The sequence below is a fragment of the Macrobrachium rosenbergii genome, chromosome 29 (genome assembly GCF_040412425.1).
Source record: "Macrobrachium rosenbergii isolate ZJJX-2024 chromosome 29, ASM4041242v1, whole genome shotgun sequence".
In the NCBI taxonomy this organism is placed as follows: domain Eukaryota; kingdom Metazoa; phylum Arthropoda; class Malacostraca; order Decapoda; family Palaemonidae; genus Macrobrachium; species Macrobrachium rosenbergii.
The window spans coordinates 5743699-5757080 of record NC_089769.1 but is presented as its reverse complement, the minus strand read 5'-3'; the positions used below and the strand labels follow the sequence as shown (position 1 = coordinate 5757080).

General features: G+C 38.1%; 2 protein-coding genes across 5 annotated transcripts in view; one reads left to right on the top strand and one right to left on the bottom strand.

The window, feature by feature from the left end:
* LOC136854531 (uncharacterized) overlaps positions 1–13382 on the bottom strand; it is a 58353-nt gene that overhangs the window by 12458 nt on the left and 32513 nt on the right. The window lies entirely within an intron of this gene.
* On the top strand, positions 1411–13217 carry LOC136854530 (oplophorus-luciferin 2-monooxygenase non-catalytic subunit-like). Its single transcript, XM_067130869.1, has 6 exons — positions 1411–2146; positions 5914–6031; positions 7831–8047; positions 10987–11148; positions 11433–11627; positions 12850–13217. The coding sequence occupies exons 1-6, from the start codon at positions 1630–1632 to the stop codon at positions 13027–13029; spliced, it is 1389 nt and encodes a 462-aa protein (XP_066986970.1). The 5' UTR covers positions 1411–1629; the 3' UTR covers positions 13030–13217.

Here is a 13382-nt window from a genome sequence, read left to right as displayed (position 1 = left end):
TGTGCTGTCAAGTCGTTCTATTACGTACCTTCAAATCGATTCGTCCTATTACGTTCGTGCAATCAATTCGTCCTGTAATGTTTCTTGCAATTAATTCGTCCTACTACGTTTGTGATATCAATTCGTTCTATTCCGTTCATGAAATCAACGCATCCTTTTACATTCGTGCAATAAATTCGTTCTAATAACGTTCATGCTGTCAATTCGTCCTATTCCTTTCATCCTGTCAACTTATCCTATTCCTTTTGTGATGTCAATTCGTCCTATCATGTTCGTGCAATCAATTCTTCCTATTACAGTCATGCAATCAATTCGTCCTATTGTGTTCATGCAATCAATTCATCCTATTACGTTTGTGCAATCGATTCATCTCATTACATTCACGCAATCAATCTGTCCTATTAGGATCGTGCAATCAATTCATCCTACTACATTCGTGCAATCAATTCGTACCAGACAAAGTATGTAAAACATGGAGCAGGAATTGAACTGATTTTTCATCTTCTTTCGACATACTTATTTAAATCTTTTCGTGTTCCTTTCGTCTCTTGGCCTTGTCTGTACAACCTCTCTACCTGCCTTGCTTTCATCTTTCATTCAAGGTTTAATGCCTTCGGCCCAATCATTTATGATGACTCATTTTCATTAATATTATCTTAATTCTGGATCAGATGAAAAATAACCGTAATACAAAGGTCAAATTTCTCTCTCTCTCTCTCTCTCTCTTCTCTCTCTCTCTCTCTCTCTCTCTCTCTCTCTCTCTCTCTGCCAGTAGTTAATTATGAGACTAAAAAAAGTCTCGTATATCAAATGCCTCATCTGTCACCGAGATAAAGAGGTAAAAAGCATAAAAGCTTTTGGTATGTAGAGGCTACAAAGCGGCACACATCAATCAAGTCGTGATATTTGAATGAAATCACAGTAGGAATAAATACCAGTCAATAATACAATCCCCTGAGAGAGAGAGAGAGAGAGAGAGAGAGAGAGAGAGAGAGAGAGAGAGAGAGAGAGAGAGAGAGAGGTTATGACGGGAAGTTTACAATGCAGTACCTAGGCAGATTAGCAAAAATGTTACATTTTATTGAAAAGGTAATAGGAATACGAATTAAAATGAGAGAGAGAGAGAGAGAGAGAGAGAGAGGTTATGACGGGAAGTTTACAGTGCAGTACCTAAGCAGAAGAGCAAAAATATTACATTTAATCGAAAAGGTAATAGGGATACAAATAAAAATCAGAGAGAGAGAGAGAGAGAGAGAGAGAGAGAGAGAGAGAGTTATGCATCCATCTAATCAATGCAATAAAAGACATTTTTCCCTCCCCCCCTTTCTGTGTGTGTGTGTGTGTGTGTGTGTGCGCGTATGACGTCTCACCTCCGCGATAATATAAAACTGATGAATGGCGAGTTTTATCTCCGTCATGACAACACTTCCACGGCACATATATAAACAAGGGCAAGCTCATTCAAACGATATTGCAGCCGAGCGCGGCGTATTCCTCCTGAGCAAGACCAAGAGTATTTATACAAGTGTGTGAAAAGGCAGTTGTTGATGCTGTGGTCCACAGGAAGCTTAGGAGAGAAACTTTTTCTTGGGTATCCGGTGTAGACGAAAGGGTCTTCGCTTCGACGAAATGAGGTCTTCTATATTAATTCTCCTGACTCTGAACCTCTCCTTCGTGGCGTATGGGGGACCGGCTGGTCCTTCTCGGCTGAGGGCTTCACGGAGAGAGAATTCGTCTCAGCATGAAGCATCAGAAGGCAGAGCAAACGATATAAAATCGCCTATAAACGAGGGGCCTACAGATACCACAGGACTCGACACGCCCCATGAAAGTCCCCTCAAGAACCTCCCACAAAAGAACTTGTTTAACAGCACAGCAACCGCCCAAGTGGACAACAAAATCAACAAGGTTAACAAAGTTGCAGATAAGTGCTACAAAATGTTACAGCAAAGGGACCCCCTCGGCTACCCTGTCAGAGGTCTCCAAAAGACGTCAAGAGTGCTGGAAGCCATTGCTGCCAAGAGGGACAAGGTTTACAGCTCATTAAATGTCCCTCGAGCATTACTGAGGCACTTGCAGGAAAGAGATGGCCAGAGCAGATCTCAAAACCTGCAGGAAACTGCCGAACTCGTCCGCTGTCCTATTGGTGAGTGTCTGTTTTGATAGTTTTTATTTTGGCGGTTGATCTCAAACCTTTCGCGTTTTCCCTGTCAAATCCTCCCATGAGTATGACTGCCCATTCAGATCTTCAAGTTGTGTGACTGAAGTTTATCTTTCGTTGGTCAATTACTCTAAAAAATTATCCCACTTTCTTTTACAATTCTCTTGTAAATTATCAAACTATTCCATTGCTTTCTTCTCAATCTATTTCCGCTCAGTAGCAGTAAGCGTTTTCTCATATTCAACATCTCTGCAAGGCAGAATTCACAGTATATTTGTAAAAACTCTACAATGACATACTCTCGATGGCGTAATTCATAAACGGGACATTCCCGAATACAAGTTGCCGAGTGGAAAGTCTATTAACACCGCCAAATTTGACTACATCAATAGATCCCCTTTCCAATTTGTTATGAGGGCAAAGCAGATCAATGAAGAAATTTAATCACAGTGAGTTTTGGTAGAATACTGAAAGAAAATGATTGGGAGAGGAAGGTAATCTAAGAGACACGAAGAGTTGAATAACAAGCAAAAGTAATGTAGAGAAGGGGGTCACTGAGAAACTCAGATGACAGCAGGGACAGGAAATGGAACAACTCGACGAAAACGTATTTGAAAACAGACGCTAAAATAGGTCTGCAAGACAATGAACAGACTATTTTAAATAAGAAAACTGGTCATCAGGGGCTTATGCTAGACTTAAGAAAATACTTGAAGAGACCTGTACTTATTGCAAAAGGTATGTATGTTCAATGATGTCACGTGGGTTGAGGAATGAGAAGCAAATATTAGGAAAGACTGATGTCCTCCTTCTCTGATTGGATGAGTGACAGAGTTGTTAAACCAAGATTTTTAAGGAAAGTAAAACTTTGAAGTTAAATAACCAGAGTTTCGGCCTCTACAACACCGGAGGTCAATGAACTCGGAGATGGAGTACCAAAACAAAAGCCCAATACAAAAAATTAAAAGAAGAGCCAATATTCAGGATTACCAAAACCATGGTAAAAAAAAAAAACTGGCTGAGGCAAACGTTAGGTTACATATAAGGGAGACAACACGTCAGAAGGGCCCACGAAGAAATTATTAATCTTCCAGATAAATTGGAAAAGCTTCTGCTCCAGGAAACTCATGAATATTAGATGAACTGACAAGATGGCCGGGAGCGTGGGCTGGGGACAGGATAATTTATGTTAAGTTTTTGGATCTGACTTTAAATATTCAGCTTCAAAGAACAGACTGTGTGTTCGAAGTAAAAATTACCCCAAGCAAAAATTTTTGAGCGTGGGCCAGATTTAGGGCCTAATGATTCAAGGGAAGAAATTGGGCAATCATAAAAAAAAAAAGAGTGGAATGTACACAAAATTGCAAAAGCATAATATAAGAACTTGTTTCATCATCTCGAAGGCCAATGAAGATGCATTGAGGTCAAGACTCCTTTTCGATACGAAAATGTGCATAGGTCGGAAATTTTTGATTGGCATATTTAACTAATGTCACAGCATCACATCAACAAAACAAATTATACAGTATAAAAGTATATAAATAAACAACTAGATAATGATTAAGAGGAAAAATGTTTGACGCTCTCAAATACGAGTGTTCTCCATATCATACCTCTTCATAGATATACAGGACTTGCTTCGACAAAAATATTTTCTTGTACATCGTTTCCATTCATAAAACATACCCAATTCACAATATTTTTCAAAGCACACTTTCCATCCATATACAACCTTCAATGTCTCACACATTCAGCAATACGTTACCCCGAACGCATGCGCACTAGAGGCCAGGGAAGTATTAATAAATATAGGAACACTGCACGTGACCTTCCAACACTTACATCATATCAGCAGTGCAATGATTCATCCCAAAAAAAAACTATCATTATCCCATACAACGTGACTTCATCACCGCTCCTGACGACAAGAGATAGTCAAGCGTTTATTTTATAATACCATGGGTGTGCTATCCTCTGAGATTCAGAGGCTCAAATAGAGATAAAGGTTCTTTTGGATGATTCATGAATAAACTGACACACATATTGACACACACACACACACACATACTCAGGTAATTTTGTGAAAGGAGATTACGAGTGCTCATAAACATAAAGTGAAACAGAGAGAGTGCTCATAAGAGAGAGAGAGAGAGAGAGAGAGAGAGAATTGTACTTAGAGAGAGAGAGAGAGAGAGAGAGAGAGAGAGAGAGAGAGAGAGAGCAGAGAGAGAGAGAGAACTATATTTAACTCAAATTTCAAGAATAAAAATGCCCTGAATGAGAGAGAGAGAGAGAGAGAGAGAGAGAGAGAGAGAGAGAGAGAGAGAGAGAGAGAGAGAGAGAGAGAGAGCAAGGAATTTCGGCTCAGCTTTGGTTACATCGATCGACAAAGAATGAACGCATTCTGGTGTACCCAAAGATGGAAAACTTACGCTTTCAAGGTTACGCCCTCTAGGCTATACGCTTCCAAGCTCAACTTCTCTCGCAATGGTTCGGGAGAGTCGATTTGAATCCGAAACTCAAAATTCAAATGTGCCAATGTACATCAGATGTTATGTCGAATAATAGGCTTCATTATCAACTGACTTCGTTTACATCCAAAGTTCCATAAATTCAAGAGTTCTTTAGAATGAGAAAATTTTGCCTGAAGAACATAATGTGTGCATATAATATGTATATACACACACACACACACACACACATATATATATATATATATATATATATATATATATATATATATATATATATATAATATATATACTTGAACTTTGTCACAACATTTTTTACAAGTCATTTGAAGGAACTTAAAATCAATTTGAAACTTTTTACTTTACAAAAACTTTGTATCCAAGTTCAAAAGTTATGCAGTTTTAGATACCAAAAATAAAAAAAAAAAATTTCCCTGACTATCACGTTTTACGTTAATATACACGATATATGTGTACAAATATATATGTATATATATATATATATATATATATATATATATATATATATATATATATATATATATATATATATTGTATATATATATATATATATATATATATATATATATATATATATATATATATATATATATATATATATTACATTCACGTTGACCAATATCTTATGTCTACAATATTCACTATTAACACTTATGACCAGCATTTTCAAATTAAGCATAGCCCACTGAATATCAACAGTATTAGAATTATATAACTCAAAATTCGGGATTGTCAAATCAACCGTCGATAACGGAACGAAGACACCAATGCACCACCTATGTCACTGCAACACCGCTTCTGTCAATTAACATTAAGTAAAAGAACCGCATATATATTATGAACATGGATCATTCACATTAAGTGAATACAGAGTTTAGGCTACTGGCCAAGCGCTGGGGTCTATGAGGTCATTCAACGCCGAAACGGAAACAGAGTAAAAAGGTGTGAAATCTCGCAGTTGCACTATGAATCAACTGTTAGGAGAGGGTGGAAAGTAAGATGGACGAACGGGAATATGAATGGAGGTACAGTAAAAGAAATGAAGAAGGTTACAGCTAGGGGCCGAAGAGACTGCTGCAAAGAACCTCAAGTAAAGCCTACAGTGTACCGCATGGGGTGCACTGACGGCGCTACCCCGATACGAGTTCCATAAATATTCCTTTTCGGCACCCTGGGCCTTTTGGTTACTGTAACGCCAGGTTAACATAATCCAGTCAATGATTTGACAGCCCCTATTCTTTTTTAATTTAACCCTTTCAGCCGAAACAATCTTCCCCTGCACGTGTGAGCCGGTCACAGCCGTCATCAACTGTTCTGCAACTGGGAACTTCACCAGAGTGAGAGAAATCTTCAGGACTGCAACCTTCATTGACAGAAGGTATGATTATTATTATTATTATTATTATTATTATTATTATTATTATTATTATTATTATTATTACATCCAGAAGATGAACCCTATTCATATGGAACAAGCCCACTGGGGCCACTGACTTGAAATTCAAGCTTCCAGAGAACATGGGTGTTCATTTGAAAGACTAACAGAAGTTAATAGGAAATGCAGAAAGAGGAGCTCAGTTATCTGAAACAAATTCAATAAACTAATAAATAGATAAACATGTAAGAGAATTATTAACTTTGGGCAGTAATGCGTTGCATTTTCGTTAAAGCCAGCTTAAGCTACTAAATCTTGGTGTTGCCATTTTTGTTATGTGCTCCGTTCGTGTGTACCACCTTTCTGCGTTCATTTCTACCCTGTGTTCCATTTAATCTTTTTACGCCTGTCTTGTGACGCTACAATTTCAGTGTATTATCCAAATTCACCAAGAATCACTGAAAGTCCAAAATAACTCGACAATAATCGCACAGTTTTCAGATATAAGGACCAGTAACTCAATAACTTTGTCCAGTTTATCACGAAATAACTATCGTTAATCATGACTTTACCAAAAATATATTACAAGCGCAGAAATACATGGAATAAATTTAGTTATATGATGAGGGTATAATGTAAGAAATATATAAAAATATATTCTAGGTTAATCAAAGAATAATTCACTCCATGTCAAGGAGTTCAAATGTCAAATCATTCAACAGCATTCACCAAGTTTTTCAAAGAATTCTTGTAACATTTAGTCTCCTCAAAACTCTGCCGCTATCACAGGGAGCGTAAGGTGCTATCTCTAGATGCCCTTAGTGTAAACTCTTTTTATCAGTGAAATGATAAGACATCGGTGCCCTCAGGATAAACTTCTACCAATAAGATAAAGTACAAAGGATTTACGGTAGAACCCAGTCACCTACGGAAAGAGTTGAAAGGCAAAAGGAACTTACGTTTGCAAAAGTGGTGAACAATGTTAAGAATGAGACTGGTAGAAATATTGGTATAGCAGTAGTAAGAGTTGTAATAAAAGACCGAAAGGCCAAAGAATGGTTTTAAGAAACGCAGAGCGAATGCGATTAAAAATTAAATGACAAATATTTCGAAAACCTTGCGATAGGTCTATTCTGCCGAGACATTTATTACCTAAAATATAAGTCGTTGCCGATTTATTTGCTCTGTATATAATAATAATAATAATAATAATAATAATAATAATAATAATAATTTATCATTATCATCATTAAATACAAAATTATGCTCTCATCAAGAGCAGAAATCCCAGATACGTAAAGACGAAACAGAATCTATCAGATAACGTGCCAGCATACTCTCTTAGCTTACGTAAACGCTCGTAATGATGACACTTAAGATTGGGTTATTTCAATTACATAACTGTAATACCCTACATATCTTCGGAAGATCGATTCTGGTTAATAACCTTTTACATCAGAGGCTATTACGCAATAGATATGGCTTATGGAACACTGTTGTCACACAGAATTTAGGCCTATATGAGAGGTTGATGATCACGATACAGTTACCTTCCTAATTGAGCAATCTTTTTCACGTTGTGTAAAGGCGCAGAACTCTCTTGGGAGAGGGAGAGAGAGAGAGAGAGAGAGAGTTCAGTAATGGTAAGAAGTTCCTTAAGCAAATCAATCCCTTGATTTCATCGGATTTGAGGCACGTGAATCACGCAATCTCATCACTTAGACCAAAACCAGTTTCGTCTTCCAATTCTTTACCATTCTTTCTCCTCATTTTTTGCCAACAGTCCTCCTTCTTATCCACAGCTTCGAGAGGTTCCTGCTCTACAGCCTGGGAGACCAGGTGCCCAGCGAAACCGTCCTAAGGGCGGGCACCTTCGGGCCGGCCACATTCCGAGAGGCGGTCATCGAGAGCACCAACCTGCAGGCGGTGGAAGTGGGAGCCTTCCAAGGGAGTGAATCCACCCTGCAGCTCATTCAGATGGAGTACAACCCACAGCTGCGATTCTTTCCATTCGAGGATGTGAGTCTTTTAAAAAGATAAGAGTCCCTACTGCGTGCTTGTCCTTGTTCAAATTGGACGTCAGGTGTTGCAGAGATTTCAAGCTTGAATGAGTGAAAATTTTAAAAACCAGAATGAGAAGGTTTAAAGATTCATCTTTCATAAAGCATTAATGAATGAAATTTTTAAAAACCAGAATGAGAAGGTTTAAAGATTCGTCTTTCACACAACATATCATCAGGGGTACATCAAGTTGTTTAGGCCTATGCTATACTCGTACGCCTGAGAATTCAATTTACGTTATTTTGTTTATGTAGGCTGTCAGGCCCACAAAACCACTGACACGTAATTGTAATTATAAATGAGGTCTTGATCTAAAAGTACTGATGTAATAACACAAACACGCACAAACGTTCTGACGTATCCAGATATTTCTTGTCCCCCATTTGATAACGTTGAACAAAACGTTTTGCTTCGCTGATTCTTATACCCTGACGCTACTTTTAACAAACAACCAAATATGATCAAATGAAAATGGAAGACTTGACATGCAAAGGTCAATAAATCCGCAGATATGCGATGAAAAAAAGGAAAAAAAAAAATATAAATAAAAACAGGAAGTTCGTGATTCTCGAGCTAATCATTTCAATACGAATCTGCACGCACTGGCCACCTCTTCGTGCGCACACAAGTCGCCTTGACAGCCTCAAAACAAACGGATTTCGCAGAGAGAGAGAGAGAGAGAGAGAGAGAGAGAGAGAGAGAGAGAGAGAATACTCGACTGCCTTCATAATCCCATGAGAGGTTCCTCTTCTTTAAAAGACAGTCGTGAGCTTTCTTCAAAGGGAACTCTCTCTCTCTCTCTCTCTCTCTCTCTCTCTCTCTCTCTCTCTCTCTCTCTCTCTCTCTCTCTCTCTCGTTAGTTAACAACCTTTTTAATTCTTATTCAAAAATCCTTCCATACATAACGTGTACGAGCATATTCACCAAAGAAAAATATTAACGCTAACAAATGGTTATTTGATTTTCGTTGCATTATAACGTATATCCACATTACTAATATCTCATACACGGATATACATCACAGTATATATATAAACACATATACATATATGTATATATATATATATATATATATATATATATATATATATATATATATATATATATCTATAATTTTATTTCTCCATCATTATCTCAGCACATCGTCCTCTTCGTAAAAACCCACAAAACTCTTTCCTTATCAGTCCTTATCACACACCCTCCCAAGAATACAAAGTCATACCATCGTGGTCTTAAAATTCTTGCATTCACCTCTGCCACCTTCAGCCTCTTACACACAAACAATATTTATTCTTCTCACTTACTCCTCAAGAACCTGGTTAGCCAATCGATCACACTTTCACCGCCTTTCCATTCTCTGACCTTTCGTTCGCCCTGTTTTGCTCCAAAGGTCGCTTTCATAAACATTCTGTAACGATTTACACTAATTCTATCATTTTATGTATGCATGTACAGAGTGTGTGTGTATATGAGAGAGAGAGAGAGAGAGAGAGAGAGAGAGAGAGAGAGAGAGAGAGAGAGAGAGAGAGAGAGAGAGAGAGAGAGATGCCACCTATATTCAATCCAACCTCCTTGCCTACACCACTTCTAAACCTACGTCCTCTTAATCCCCTCGAAGCCCAAACAAACACAACCTCAGTCCTCCTGGTAACTCTCTAAGTGAGAGGCGCCGTTTCTGCACCTAGCGGCTATCACACACGTGATCCAATTATTGATTCAGTGTGTGTGTGTACAAGATACACAGATCCCCCGAAATATCTGTCGTGTTTCGGAGGCCTCTAGAACTGCTATTTGTCAAGAGGTTCAACTCGATGGTTTCCCGACGATTATGAAAAGACTTATTTACACTAATGCCATATTCAGACATTTATCTTCAGCTTCTATTAACCACTGCAAGAGGTATCTCTTATCTCATCACTTCCTTATCTGTTCCTCTTCAGATACGGGACTCCACAACGCCGGTCATTCGGCATTCAAATGAAACTGCCTTGATTAAACTCTCTTGACGTGAATTCAAAAGCCACGATTTTGGAAACCGGAAGTAGCGGATGAGACCATTACACAGCCCGTCTTTCAAAAGGGCTAATTTACTTGAACGCAACAACTGGCCTCGGCCTAAATCATCTCAAACCCATAAAGGCTCTTTTGTGTAAACACACGCAGTTTGTTCTTTATATCAGCTCATCACGAAAGTGGTACCTGGTATCATAATATGGATCTAACTCATTCCCTTTCATTTATACAGAATTCTTGTTTGTGGACAATGACACCTTTTGAATACAGGATCAATATTTAGGCTAATGTAGCCTTCCAGGCGTCGTGAAAGATTTCTTTCCCGTGGTCTCAGGTACTGATAAAAGTCACTGCACGTTTTCAAGTTTACTAACTGGATGTAACTGGATGTGACCGGTAATAAGCTGTGGTCTGTGTGACATAGAAATGAATATGGTGCAGATAAGTTTCTCCATAATCAGCCTTGAATATGGCATGAGCACTTAATACTGTATACCTTGAATAATATGGAATGAGCACTTCAATACTGTACAGTGTTAAAAATATGGAATATAAAATGCAATCGACCATAGGAATGCGCATGTTCTTAAACCAGATGAACCAAAATTATTTATTTTCTAAAAGAATAGGGCCAAATTTTCCATCAAGCCCCAAATTGTGAAGATCATTTTACTCTCGGATTACAAAAATATGTAAAACCCTATAATAAGTGGGTCTAACTTAACAGCAATAACACAAACGGTCAGTGTGTTTTGAATGACGAGAAATAAATATAAACAACATAGCACAAAACAGGGCAACCCTGTTTGCTCCCTAGTTTCGACCGACTGAGATTACAATTGTAAAACGTTTAGAAAATATTAATAATCACATCTTCTTTCCAGCTCCACAAATTCAGCGAACTTCAGGAAATCAAGCTCAGTTTCGGCAGGATAGAAGGGGTGCAGCCCTTGCACACAGTACCTAAACTGGAATCTATCCAGCTCAATGCCAACAGCATCGGGTACATAGATCCCTATGCATTTGCTTTCCTGCCGAAACTGGAGGTGAGGACAGAGGAGTATTGTAATTTTTACCTTAACACTTAAAGAGTTGAGAGAGTGAAAGATTAGACTAGAGCACTGAAATCATGAGACAGGCAAGGTAACAGTATCAATTTCAAGTCAAGCATAAGCAAAAATGTACTAAACTTTCCAGGGATTCAATTCTTCCATTTCATTCCTTTAAAAGATGTATCAGAGACTCACATTCAATCTTAAATCTTCAAACAGAGCAACATCATATTGAACCATTTATCAAAATAAAAATATCGCTTTCTACAACTTCACAGACATTAGATTTGGGAAGCAACCATCTTACGACAATCCAAGCTCACGACTTTGCGTTTTCTTCGCCCGATGTGATCCTGTACTTAGACCAGAATAGGATATCAAACATAGAGGACGAAGCATTCAGCAATGAACAGCCAAGCCTCCTGGATCTCTATCAGAATCAGATGACAACACTAAATGCCTCAGTCTTCCAGGTAAGGCACTTGCCTATGGAGAAGCAAGGTTTGACCAGACAGGACAAGTTACCTACTTAAGATGGGACATAACGTACATCTGGCTTGAGACATACAGTAGATAGTTTAAGCAGTAGCCTAAGACCAAAAATTATCAGACATGGCACCTGAGCATGAAGCACTTAGGTTGCAGACCAAACATTGTACAAGGTATCTGGCTATGAGACATGAGGTTACTGAATAATGTAGATCTGACTTGGGACAGGTTATCTGAGCAGTAGCCTAAGACCAAGTAGATATCTAACAAATGGCATCAGAATATGAAGAACTTAAAAGTTGCAGACCAGATATGGCACAGGGTATTTGGCTAGGTAAGCCATACTGACCAAGTGAGATAAACGGTATCTGTCCTAGTAAAACTTAAATTTACCTACCAGGTGGCATATCCAGTATTTGACTAAGCATGAAGAATAAGTTACTGACCTAGCTGAGACCAAAGTAACCAGTAAAGTGACTATGTGTAACATAAGGTATCTGGTCAGGTGTCCACAAACTAGGCAGGGCATTAAGGCAGCTGGCAAGGTAAGGCACAGGGTTGCTGACCAGAGGTATACTAAGTTAACATGCGGGACATAAAATAACTGACTAGGTATATCGTAACCTAAAGGCATGGTGATAATTATCATCTTTGATCTGGTACATGAAATTTTACCAAATTAAGTAGGACAAAAGATATTTGACTACACAGAACAGAATATTTGACCAGGTAAGTAATAAGGTAAATAACTTTGTAAAAGCTTAAGTTATAATGCTTAAGCATGACCTAAGATATTTGATATTTTAGAGTTCTAGACCAGGATGGTCCTAGATTGGCCACCATAGTAACACCATATCTATCTGATCAAGAAGCTCTGATATATAATCTCATCCACAAGGATCCACATTTAGTATACAAAACAATTTACTGTTCTTCTGTAATTCTTATTTGGAAGGTGCCGCCCTAAGACTAAATCCTTGAAAATAAACATATTATTTTCTTGTCCATAAACTCTATTCCCTAGGAATACCTGTACCCTCTTGATCCTTAACCTCCCTGAGGAATACATTAAACTTAGCACCTTAACTTCACTCTTCAAAGACTATGTAACCAAGCTCTTCAAAGATCTATATCATACCCCAGTCTTCAAGCCATTCTAGCCATGCACCACTGCCCCTCTAAATCACCCTTTTTTGAATATTTCAGCCCATTCTTGAAAACATCATCCAGAAGCAATACGACACATACATCGGGGCCGAAGAGAACCCTCTCTGCTGTTTGGGTGTCGAGTGGATTCTACAGAACCCTTCCTATTTAAACATCGTATACCTCCCAACGCTTGACTGCTACAGTTTAGCAGGACTTGAGAAGAATGTATACCAATAAATGCAGTTTTTTTTTTTTTTTTTTTTTTTTTTTTTTTGCCAAAGAATCTTATTTTCAAAGAGAATAAGGTCGAATAATTTCATGGATGTTTGGGGTTGGTAACATCGTCTGGTAATCTTACGTTTAAGCAAGGGACGTACAATGCTTTGTGATACTAATTGGTTTCATAAATAAACACTACCACAAAGGAGCACCATCTTATTTTCGGTTTCAGTTCCCATTCTTTTATGTTATTTGTTTCCTGAACACCTTTTCTAAAGGGCATTTGTTACAACTGCAAAAAGACCACGATGCAAGAATTCAACATAATTTTTTCACTGTCAACTACCTACAGGTCCACTTCAAACTTCCTC